The sequence below is a fragment of the Geosmithia morbida genome (assembly GCF_012550715.1).
Source record: "Geosmithia morbida isolate 1262 chromosome Unknown scaffold_19, whole genome shotgun sequence".
NCBI lineage: Eukaryota > Fungi > Ascomycota > Sordariomycetes > Hypocreales > Bionectriaceae > Geosmithia > Geosmithia morbida.
In genome coordinates, this window is record NW_023336206.1 from 171850 (window position 1) to 184250 (window position 12401).

General features: G+C 52.6%; 2 protein-coding genes across 2 annotated transcripts; one reads left to right on the forward strand and one right to left on the reverse strand.

The window, feature by feature from the left end:
* Positions 1-631: 631 nt before the first annotated feature.
* GMORB2_3561 (Fungal Zn(2)-Cys(6) binuclear cluster domain) lies at positions 632-2180 on the forward strand (the record flags this gene model as incomplete). The annotated part of the gene is made up of 2 exons (XM_035465537.1): positions 632-1303; positions 1371-2180. 2 exons carry the CDS (start codon positions 632-634, stop codon positions 2178-2180), a joined length of 1482 nt encoding a protein of 493 aa, XP_035318525.1.
* Positions 2181-7582: 5402 nt separating this feature from the next.
* On the reverse strand, positions 7583-9335 carry GMORB2_3562 (uncharacterized protein; the record flags this gene model as incomplete). Its single annotated transcript, XM_035465538.1, has 3 exons — positions 7583-8747; positions 8830-9086; positions 9270-9335. 3 exons carry the CDS (start codon positions 9333-9335, stop codon positions 7583-7585), a joined length of 1488 nt encoding a protein of 495 aa, XP_035318526.1.
* Positions 9336-12401: the final 3066 nt, after the last annotated feature.

Sequence of the window (12401 nt, forward strand, 5' to 3'; positions counted from 1 at the left end):
TCTACGAGTACCCATACTGGTTGAATACTAGGAGAGCCGCTCACCCGTCTTGATTGGCAATTCGTCATCTACGCCCTCGCCACACGCACCCCCCCCCCCCCCCCCCCCCCCCCCCCCCCCCCGACCGACCTCACGCCCCCCTCCTTCTCCCCTTCTTTACCCTCGTGTGTCTTCAGCCACGAATGGTGTCTTACTTTCCCCCCCCTTCTTCTTCCTTTCTTCTGCACATTACAGACGTTCGTCCTACTTTTTAATAATTTTTTTTCCACCGTTATTTGCTTATCTGCGCTCGTCTCTCCCACTTTCAGCGACAACACATCTCTTCCCTTCACAGAAAGCGTGGCACCCTCTACACACTCTTTTTTACCAATTCGAAGCGGCACAGAACGAAGAATCAGACGACCGTGTCTCTAACTTTACTTTCAGCGTGGAGAAGGATCCTGAGGGAACAGACGGAGTCGAGATTACTGGAAAAAGAAAAAAGAAAAAAATCTGGGACACCAAGGAAAAAGGAAGGGAAAAAAAAAAGAAGAAAGAAAAAGAAACGAGAAATCGGTCTAGAATCACGACCAATCTGGTCGCTGTGCGCCATCCGCATCGCGCCGTCCCCTCAGCCTCTCTCTGACGTAGCATGGCCGACGACCGATACCGAAAGTACTACGCAGACGACAGTTACGCGCACCCGCAATCTAGACCGCATCAGCAGCAACATCCCCATCTCCCCCCCCCTCCTCCTCCCCTACCTCGCACAGGAGAGAGTGCGGCGCAAAGGCCAGCAGAGAATCCGCGAGGAAGTATGGCCGCTTCTGTCTCGCTCCCTGCCATGCATCATGATCATCGAGCCCAGGGCTACGGCCCTCCGCCGACCCAAGGCCACGGCTATCCTCCTATAGACCCTCGCTACGCTTCACCCAACACGACCAACGGCTACCCACCCCCCGGACAGCAGCAGCAGCAGCAGCAGCAGCAGCCGGCTGGCTCCGGCGGTTACCTCCCTCCCCTGCAGCCGCAGTCGGCGGACTCGCGAACCCCGGGCTACCGACCTCCGGAGCCGTACGGTGCCGGGCGACCGCCGCCGGGCGCTTATCAGCAGCCGCCCTCCGAACCTCAGTATGCTGGTCACCCCGAGGCCTATTACTACCGCGGTCCCCCTCAGGGCCCCCACGCACCGCCCCCAAACGCCTACCCGTATGCGCCGCCTTACGCCGAGTACGGCCCTCCCCAGGCCGGTGGACCGGCGATGGCGCAGGCTGCGCCGCGACAGAGGACTTCGATCGCGTGCAAGTATTGCCGGAAGAGAAAGGTAGGTTCACGGCGTCGTTGATGGTACGCGAGGGCCCTGACAGCTCACAACTCACCTCGTGTCGCAGATCCGCTGCAGCGGCTACCAGAGTGCCCCGGGAGGCAAGTGTCAGAACTGCGCGCGCATGAACCAGGAATGCGTCTTCCAGCCCGTCTCGTCGTCGAGCTCGACAGCCTTCATCCCCGTCTCGGCTGTCCCGGGCGGCGTCCCGCCTGGAACCCCCCTCTACGGAGCCTACGGCCAACCTCTGGCACCCCAGCCTCACGGCTACCCGCCCGCCGGACCGGGACAACCACAACATCAGCAGCAGGGACCACCTCCGGGAAGCTACTACCCCCCTCACGCGCAGGGTGGACCCCCTCCGCCGCAGCACATAGCCTCGGCCCAGTCGCCCGCCGAATCTTCGTACTCTTACAACTCGACCAGGGGCGACGAAGGATCTCAGAGCGGCAGGAGACGGCGGAGGTCGTCGGAGGACCAGGACGAGGGCTACCGACTGCCCCCGCCCCGGGTCGGCGCCGCGGAGGAAGAGCCGCGGAGGAGGTCACCGGCCGAATTTTCGAGCAAGAGCAGCCCCGGCGGCCTGGGTCTGCCACCTCTCTCGCGGAACAGCCCGCGAGGCAACCCGACTCTGCCGCACCCGGGACCGGACGGACGCTCGCCCGTCGGTGCGGCGGCAGCGGCAGCGGCGACGGTGGCGGGACACAACGGCTCGAGCGGAGCTTCGACACCGGCCCGTGGACCTCAGGCAGGAGGAGGTGGTGGGCAGACGCCTACGAACCAGGCTTCCGTCATGAGTCTGAGCAATCTGGTGGAGAAGAATGACATTGACAAGGGCATGATTGATCGGTTGAACCGACCGATGCCGAAGGGGTAATCCTTCCCGTCTTGTCTCCTACCGGGATGTTTTTCTTCTTTCTTTTCCTTTTCCTTTTTTTTGCCTTTTGGGTTTAGGTCCAAAAAGAAGGCAGAAGAGCGAAAATATGGGAATCGATGGCTGCCGGACAGAAAAAACGACTTCCCAGGGGGATGGATTCAGGTTTCTCGTCTCTCTCTGTCTCGACAGGCAATATCCCGAGTTTAACCCCAACCCCCCCCCCCCCCATTTGACGCGTCATGATGATAACGCAGACTGGATGGATCACTCTGTCGATGAAAAAAAAAAACAAGAGGGAGAGAAAAATGGAGGGTGTTTGGTATCTGATTTGTTTCCTTTCTGTGTTTCATCTCCTTCTTCTCTCTGGATCCTCTTTCTTCTCCGTTTTCGTTTACATTTCTTTTTGTGTTCCCCAAGGAACGTCAGCGCAAGGTATTAGAACATTGCAGTTTGGCAACAAACGCGGCGCTGCCGGTTTTATTTTTTTTATTTGATTCTATTTTATCTTGACATTTTTTTGGCTTTGGTTTGATTATCGGATGTATTGACCTTCTTTTCTCCTTCTTCATTTTCTCTGTTTATTATTCTCACCAGGGATGCTGGATATCGTTGGGACTGTCTATCCCTTTGTCCTCGAGGAGAGGAGAGGAGATGGGTTTGGCACAACGCTGACACTGGGAGAGTGGAGTGCTTTTTCTCTTTTTTTCTCTCTCTTCTTCTCTTCATTCCTTTCTCTTATTCTATCAAAACAGAAAAAGAGAGGGTCAAGCGTGGAAAGTTGTTTGGGCAAAGGGAGAGAGAGAGAAAGAGAGAGCGATGAAGGAGCAGGGGACAGTGTTGACAAACTTCTCTTCTCCTGTTATATCTCTTCACATGATTCGTCATCTATCTTCTCTTCTCACATTCTTTCACTTCTTCCATTATTGTTATGATTTTTTTTAAAACCCCCCCTTTGCCTTTCAGGGTGGATATGGAACAAAAGACAAAAAAAAAAGAACAGGTGGCCTCACGGCTATATGGTTTACATGGTACAGCGTAATGGGCATTTGTATTTTCTCTCTCCAATCTTTCTTTTTCTCTTGACGGTCTCTTCTTGCTTCTTATTTTTTATATTTTACTATTACCTGTATTCAAACATGTATTCTTGTCTGATGAAGATAAAAAAGGGAGCGGTGCCTTTTTTTTCTTACCCCCCCTCCCCCTTTTTCTTTGTGCCCCGCCCCCTTTTTCCTCCCAAGTCTATATTAGTGCGTCTGTGTACGAGGTCGTTGCCCTCTGTGGGGTGTAGAGGGAAGAAAGAAGACTGTGCTCTCTGATCAATTTCTTGCTGGTTCTCCTGTTCCCCTTGATGCCGTGGGGTGTGGACTTATTAGTGAAGAAGAGAGTCTTGTTCTATATCCACGCTCAGTACGTACGATTCCACCGTCCTCTGCGACAGTCTGCATACGTCGGTGTAACGTGGTTGCAAGTTTCTCGGCTCTCTCCCACTCCTCCTTCTCTCCTCCTATCCTTTTTTTTTCCAGCTTAGGCGGGCTGGGAAGAGAGAGGGAGGGAGGCGGAGTGGGAGGGTTGCTGCTCTCATGTTCATACCTACTTTATGCCTGTCGCCTCACTGTAGGGGCCTTAGCCGGAGCCGGAGCCGGAAGAGGACAAGGCAGGATAGAAAGAGGGAGTAGAGAAGGAAGAGAGGAGTAGGAGTAGCAGCAGCAGGTAAGGGGCGTGTGAGGAACGTGGTTGTGATGGGGGGTTCGGCCACACAGGAGAGGGCCAAGCTGTTCTCCATTCGGGGGACTTTGATGGCAACTTTAGGTAACCTTGGCAGTAGTACTGGTAGGAGGACTATCAGTCAAGGACAGACGGTACCTGCATGTGTCCTCTGGATCATCATTCTACACTACTCTGTACTAGCTTGACGCTTATCATGGTTGAGCCAGACCAGACCTTTCTATTCCTAGGGGGGTTGGGGTTTGCACGGTAAGATATCTTGCAAGGGAAAGGGGGTGGGTGTATGGCGGATTGGCAGATGTGTATACTTACATTGCCATGGCGTCCCCCCTCTGACCTGTTTTCTTGTCTTGTCTCTGGAGATTATGCAGGTCGTCCACCTTTTCTTGTCTTAGATCCTTCTCATGCAGGCTTTCCCCCCCTCCCCCCTTTGTCCGAGACGTCATGAACTGTTGCGGATTTACGGATACAGATATCAAGTAGGGGTATCATATATCAACATGGCAGTAGTGCATGTATATTCTCGTACTCGTAATAATACTACAAGTCCTAAAAAAAAAGAAGAAAAATAAAAGAGAAACCTTTTTCCCCCCGAGACATGGCAAACTTCTCTAGCGTATGGCATGAAATTACTCCGTCTTGACTTTTTTTTTTTTTTTCTTTTCTTTTCCCCAGGATCCTTACCAAGCCGTTCCGTCCCTCCCTCTCCCTGTCCTGTCTCACATGATGGCCATTCCCGAATTCCGTCTTCTTTTTCTTTTTCTTTTTTTCGACTTTAGCATGGCTTCGGCCCGCACGGTCCTGCCTTCGTTCCCTTCCGCCGCCCTTTTCCGTTTTTTTTCTCTGTGGGGTCAACGAAAGGAGACTGCTGCTGCTGCTGCTGCTGCTGCTGCTGCTGTTGTTGTTGTTGTTGTTGTTGACGATGTTTCTGCTGTTGCTATCTGTAGTGATTCCCTCTTTTTTTTTCTTTTCTTCTTTTTCACTCTGTAATGGCATGGTACTTTCCCCCTCGATGAACCTCCTTCACACTCAACCCTTCATCAGAGAAGGGGACGGGGGTTGGTTCGTTGCGCTCTCGTGGTGATGGTTCAGAACAACATTTCCCCCCCTCTCCTAGTCGACCACTCGGACATGCCGAGACTGGATCTGACGTAGGAAACGGAAAAGGAAAAAAAAGAAAGAAGAGGGGAGAGGGGGGGCATTGATCTAGAGTGTTGTCTTACACACGACTGTGTTGAAAGCGAGTCACGTCATGCCATGCCACTCCCGTAATGCTCTGGGTATGGCTGATACTCATTTACATGCTGGCTCTTCTATCCACTTTCATTTTGCCATCCACTCAGCCCAAGGGAGAATCATCAAGGATCGGTCCGAGGTGGAATGTGATCCATGTGCCTAGGATTCAAGTGGTAATGACCGCGGCCCCGGGAGGCGCCGGTTCAAAAAGAGACTTTGGCCGTCGTGTCGTGCGTAGTGTGTGACTTGACTGGAATGCAGATGACGCTATCATGCCGCGTGCAACTGGACTCTGGGACACATACTCCCCTCACCCCCCCCCCCCTTCCCCCTCCTCCTCCTCCTCCTTTTGATATTCCATATGGAATCTTCCGTCTTCCTTATGGAGGGAGGGAGGGAGGAGGGGGGGGGGGTGTCTTCGTTGTCATGTGAGGCGTAGTACGTAATGTCTCTCGTGGTCTTTGGGCTAACCACTGATGGAGGAGTCGTGGCCCGCCGAAAAGGGGCGCGAGGAATGACGGATATGATGGTCCATGGCCGATGTGAGCTGAAAGTCGATGTGACTGGTAACAATGCGACTGCGATAAAAGGTATATACGGTACGCGTACATATCCTCCCTTGAATCTTAAAAAAACAAGATCATTGCTTTCTGTCTCTCGGTCTCGACTGCAGATGATCTGATGTGAACCCGCATCCAGGAACATCCGGAGACCACCAATAGTGCTATCTCATACAAGTATCGTACGTATTTCCTCTGCAACACGCTTTGCTTTTTCTCTTTATTTCTAAAAAAAGTTTTTTTATAAAAAAAAAATCTTCTTTGACTAGGTAATAGTTTCTGTGCAATGTCGTGCCGCTGGGCCGGTCGAATTCCCTGAATATCCATGACCATCTGGAACGTCCCAGGGACGGAAAGTAACGGGAAGATCACTCAGGAACAAGACCTGCCTGAATCAATCAGTCGGGAATCAAGGCTGAGACAGATACACGATACACGGAGAGACAGAGGTGTCATGTGAAACCTGATGCTAATCCCTATCTCTATGCAACCGATCTCAGACGGCCGGGAAACATGCCTGCACCTGATCACCTGATCCTGATCTGTCAATTGTCTCCTTGGGGGAGGGGAGAGGGGGGGTGAGCGACGAGGCCGACGTTGGACGTCCTGAGAGGGTATCCGTGGTCCTAGTGCTGGTGAGAATGAAGGAGAAGACGTTGGCATGATTCTAGAAATATAGGAGCAAACTGTTAGATGAGTGCTCAGTTGAACTACCAATACCTTTTCAAGTTCTGTATCTGCCGTCGTGTCCATTACCCCGTGTTCTCCCTTTACAGGGTCATTCTTGTCCTTGTCATCTACTCTATACCGAACCGATCACTCGAGGAGACAAAAGATCACTGATAAAGCAAGATACACGCAACTACACCGACTAGACAGCCTATCCTTATACCAAGAAGCATTCCTCCCAAAGGGGGGAGAAATAGTCGTGCTACCAACTCCGACATATATCTTCTGTATGGCTCTGTGGTTAGTAATCGTCGTCACGGATACAAGAGGTCTTCGCCGTGAGGACAAACATTGAACCGATTCGTCATCCAACGCTCACGACCTTTCAATATCGCCTCGGCATTCGACTTGGGAAATACGGACATCCTCAGAGTCTATAATATTGCATGGCAACATTCAAAACAACGAGAGATGTCTCGGCGAAGCCCCCATGTGTGTGGGTGCAGTAAAAGAAGACTGAAAAGAAGAGTCAAAAGTCATCCAAAACCCCTGCAAATGCCAATCGCCAATCACCAATCACCAAGTCTCAGAGAGAGGCGCGGACAGACGCGGTGGGCCTCTCCATCAGCTGATAGCAACTTGACTGCAACGGCATGACGACTAGGTCGTCATCTAGGAGCCACCGATCACCTAGACGCTCAGTTCCCTCAGCTGTCTCCCGCCCTTGATACCATTCACAGAGCACATACATCTAGAGATACTCGTATTCGTACGTGAAGACGTGCGACGTTATAAGCGCAGTTACACGCCGGGTGCATGTAATGCTTGGTAGCCGACAAGCTGTTCCTTAACCGAGTGCATGTTGGCAGAAGCCGGCGACGACGTGGAGAGGAACAGTCAAGTCTCCCAAGGAATAGAAACATCGACAGCATGTCCAGACATGCCGTTCAGCGTCACTTGCGGACCGAGGGTTGCAGAGCCCTAACGCTGGATTCTTTGTTTCAAAAGAATGAACAGATACATACAAGATCCGTCGTCTAATATATTCATGCTACGTATATTCATATCTATTATGCTAAGTCATTGTATCGTTCGTTGCCCGTAAAGGGGAGCCGTAGAGAGGTTGAAGCAAGTGGAAAGAGTGAAATAGGAGGGGGGGGGGAGGAGGAGGAGGAAGAGGATAGGAGCAGAAAAAGAAAGGACAGAGGAATCTCAAAACCCCCCCTCAATCTCACGAGTGGTATAGCAACCGTTGCCGTCACCATTCATGACAAAACACCTCTCGGCAAATATGCCGCGCATATTGAGCGATCTCCACGCCGGGCTGAGTCTCCTGACGAGGATCCTCTTCCACCCGCCCACATTGATGGTGACCTGCTTCCAGGGGAGATCCGGTCTACCGTCGACGAGCATGGTCAGGATGGCGGAGACCTGGTCGCGGTCCGGGTCCTCGGCGCCGTAGGGGATGTCGTCGTCGTCGTTCTCGTTGATGGATATCGTGGTGGGGATGTGCAGCGTCAGCGTCTCGAGTCGGGGGAAGCCGAGGAGGATGGCGGCGAGGAACTGGTCGGCACGGCAGAGGCGGGTGTCCATGTCGAGCTCGAGCGTGCGCAGGCAGACGAGGTGGACGGCCAGGACGGACAGGTCGCGCGGATCGAGGGTGGGGCAGCGGGTGCCGTCGGTGCCGAAGCCCACGTGGTCGCGGAGTCGGAGCGACTCGAGGCCGTGGCCGTGTCGGAGTATGGCGTCCAGGCCCAGACGACGGACGTGGCACGTCACGCCGAGGGATGTGAGGCCGCCTATGCCGTCGAGCAGCAGGTCGTGCAGGAGAGCGGTCGCCTCCCGCCGGCGGTCCGGCAGGTGGGCGCTGAAGTCGTCCAGGTGGAGGGCCCTCAGGCCCCAGAGGGATCCGCGGGGCACCGAGCTGATGAAGTTGTAGTACGGGACCGACAGCAGCTCCAGCGACTCCAGACGGGAGAAGTCCCAGTGCTCCCGTACCTGCTGCTCCGAGTGGTTCCAGTCGTACGAGACGAGCGAGAGGTCCACCAGGGGCGGCATGCGCTCCCCCCTGTCGAACTTGAGCTGGCTACCCTGCCCGCGGTCGCGGTAGTGGAACGCCTCGAGGCTGCGCGAGTGCAGCATCAGCCGCTTCAGCTCCGGCAGTCGCCCGGTCAGCGGGGGTGCCAGGCTGGCCACCTTGATCGACGTCAGCAGATCGCTGGGGACGGCCCGGAGGTACGTGTCGCTGTCCAGCTGTCGCGTCGGGAGGTCCTCGATGTGCAGCCTCGTGCCCTGCTGCCTCATGCCGTCTAGGTCAAGGACGTCTGATGGGAACCACGTCCCGCCCGTGTTCAGGTCAACCTGCTCAAATTGCCAGCTGCGAGAAAGAGAAGAAAGGCCCAAGGTTAGCCCGGTGTTGACCTGGGAGACGGAAGGTCATCTGGATGTGGATGACGTACGTGATGGACGATAGTGACGCCGTGAGCGAGAGGATCCTCCTGACTCCTGTGGGATCAAGGGTACTTCGTATGACGAGATGCTTGGTGAAGCAGGCAATGTTCTGGAACAGGGTCACGGGATAGAGTGTCTGTGCGTCTTCATGAACGAGGAGCTCGTTCAGCACGAGGGTGCGATAGTAGACGGGGGTGGCAATGTCGTTGAACTCCCGCGATGCCAAACGTAGTTGACGGAGAGAATCAGTGTCAATATCTCGTAACTATTGTAAATTATCAAACCAGTCAGTATATGAACAAGGTCCTGTGTTTTTCTTCTTCTTCTTCTTCTTTTCTTTCTTTTATCCTTTCTCTTTCCCGTTCTTTTTTTTGTCTTGTTACTACACAACGGAACTAGGGAGTCGCCGGGGGCAGATGAGGGAGGAGGGCGGGGGGAAGTTCCATACCTGATCGCATACTAGAGTCTTCAACTCTGAGCTCAGTTGAGGAAGCCCGGGCCTTGAAGCATCCATATAATTAACGTTTCGTATCTCCGCATCAATAACTGTTGTCCAGTATGGGGACGACCCTTTTGTGTTGCGAGTCGTTCGGCCAGAACCATGACGAGTTGACGAGTTGACGAGGACTTGAGTTGCTGTCGAAGACATAGTTTTTTTTTTTTTTTTTTTTTACTCTTTTATGCACACCCAGACGGCTGTCAGGGTCGCACAAACCATCATGCAAGGACGTGGACAGAAGGGGCGGAGGGAGGGAAAAAAAACCAAGGCAGATGTTCCGAGGTAGCGGGGTTTTGTCGTGTGGTGGTCAATGGGGCCACAGAGATGACGACAAGAGTATATTTTTCGAATCAATATGGGCGCGAATGCAGGTTGAAAAAGCAGACCGTATCAGTGGTACACTCTCCTCGGTGGTGCCAAGTGCACGTACATATACAGGCAGAGAAGCACAAGAGGCAGCGATGTGCGGGAAAACGGCAGGGTATTAAAAGAGAGCAAGAGGGCAACTGTAGTGGTAGAAATAGTAGTATAGTATCTTTCCTACATGTTCATCATACGAGAGTAGCTAGCTGAAAGTAATACAAGTCCGGCAGCAGCTGGAAGCCGCCGAGATCGTTGGGATAACTAAGATGCTGTGTGGACCGTTCAAACGTTCTGTGCCAGTCGCGACTTCGAAAGCATAAGTTGGGCAATAACTGCGAGGGATGAATGCCGGTGATACACTTGGTGGGTAATCCCGAGTGTTTTGCCTAATCGTTTGAGTGGCTCGATGTGAGTAACTCGTAATTCGTAGACGGCGGTGACGGACCGGGTTTGGACCCAGGACAGAACGGGAGAGTCACAAGTTGTTAGTTCCTCTCCTTGGCCTTTTTTTTTGGTCTCTCTCTCTCTCCATGAGAACCTTGGAGAACCTGTAGTGATGTCGAGGTGGATTCGACTGGTTCAATACTAGGCTCGTGCGTGGACCCCATATTCAGAAGGTATTCCCGTGTATCGGTGTGCTTCGCAGGGCTCGATTAGGAGACGGTCATTGTCGGCCAAGTCGTGGCCTCCGGAGGTTCCAGGCTCAATTCTTTTTCTCCTCCTCCTCCTCCTCCTCCTTCTCCCTCTTCCTCCTCCTCTTCCTCCTTCTCCCTCCTCCCTGTAATATTCCGGACCAGGACCCTCAGAATCTCGCATCAGTGTACTGATCGGTGCACCGTACCGGCGCCTCGGTGTCGGTGCCGAACAAGGTCAACCGCAGTGCCAGGCTATAAAGGAAACGCGCCTTTTCGCAAGAATTCCCTAAAGGGGAACGCTTCTGTCAGTCAGAGCCAATCGCTTTTCACGACAGAGTAATATGGAGGGGCAGTGCGGGACGACTAGCATAGTACATGTATAATAAGTAGCTATAGTTGGGTGGTACTCGTAGCTTGACCGTCCTTGTGTAGTTTTTTTATTCTTTAATTTTTTTATTATTTCCGATGTTCATCTTTTTTTTTTTTTTTTTTTTTGCATCATTCAATGGCTCTAGAGTTTTTCCTGTAGCCTGGAATGTCCAAAGTTGAAAGGGCATCCAAGGGCTGCGCACAGGACACGAAGGAGGGTAACACCGCGGAACGAGTAAATGATTTAGCATACACCACGAGGAAACTACCGAGTAGGAATATCATCAGTTGAAATCCCTAAGATAAGTCACCAGGTTAGACAGGGACATGGAGCGAATACCTGTACAATATTCATCCGTACTCCCCCTATAATATAGGAATAGCTATGCAAGTACCTATATTACTGGAGATATATTCTTTCCGACGACACTATAATATACCTAATTCAGTCCCACCAATAACGTGATGAAAATATCAAGACATGACAACTCACAAACAAAGCACCGGCACAAGTCTGAGGACAGAACGGGGCGATTGATGGAATGAATGGCTCTGTGCGTCATCGTTGATTCTATACCCCATAAGGGAAAGGCGACGAGCAAATGCATCCCATAGGTAGAAAGAGAGACAGGAGATCACGCACTCTCTGTCGGTCATCCATAAAGGCGTGAGCCGCTGTTCTGTCCGGGTTGAGATCGGCCAGCCCTTCGTTCTCATTACCCTTCTAGGAAAGGGGAGCAACAGACGCCGTCGACCATGGCGTCGGTGATGGCTGCAGAAGAGTGGATACGTGCTGAAAGACGGCCATGTTTGCGGGAATCTGGATCCTGTGGGCCGGACCCAAGCCGGTTGAAAAGGGATGAAAGTGTAATACGTGGCCGGTGGTCCGGATAAGTATTCGTGAATGAACACCTGTCTTGCTTCATGTGTGTAATCTGTAAAGTAGGACGACTGCAGAGGAGAGGGAGAGGGAGAAGAGGGGGAGGGGAGGGAGAGGGAGAGAGGAATTGGAAATGGGGGAGAATGATGACGACAGTGTTAAGGTTTTTGGGGGTAAGAGCGGCCCGTCTCACCCGCCTTCCCCCCCCGCGCCACCAGAAATTATCTAGAAGAAGTAGGAAAGAGCGAGGGCCCTGGGTGATTGCCACTTGGGGATTTTAATGACAGGCTCTCTCTCTCTCTCTGTCTCTCTCTCTCTCTGTCTCTCTCTCTCTCTTTTCTCTCTTTCTATCCAAAAAAAAAAAAAATTGTATTTCCATACGATTCCAGATGATATCACTGCTAGACCAACTTAGTAATAATACGGAGTACTGTCCACCAAGTCAGCGGTGGTAGTCGTATTCGGAGTCGTAGCCATATCAAGACCGACTAATACCCTCTCAACATCAGTATGCCATCGTGAACTTGATGCCCAACGCCCACCTACCTACCAAGTGCCAGTGGGAAAACTTGCTCCGGAGAACCGAGAAACCACTGCATGCCCCCATCGCAGACATGATGCAAGTGCGCTGCACGGGCTATCGACAGGAGACATGCCGCATCCACCAGCACCAGCACCAACAACCCAGGGGCCAAGACCAGGGGTCTACCTACAGTAGCTTCCCGCCCCTTGTAAACCAGGACCACCCAACGACAGACACTCACGATACCCGAGAGAGAGCAAACAAGAAAAAAAGAAGCATACAGGGAAAGAGGGAGAGAGAGGGAGAGAAGT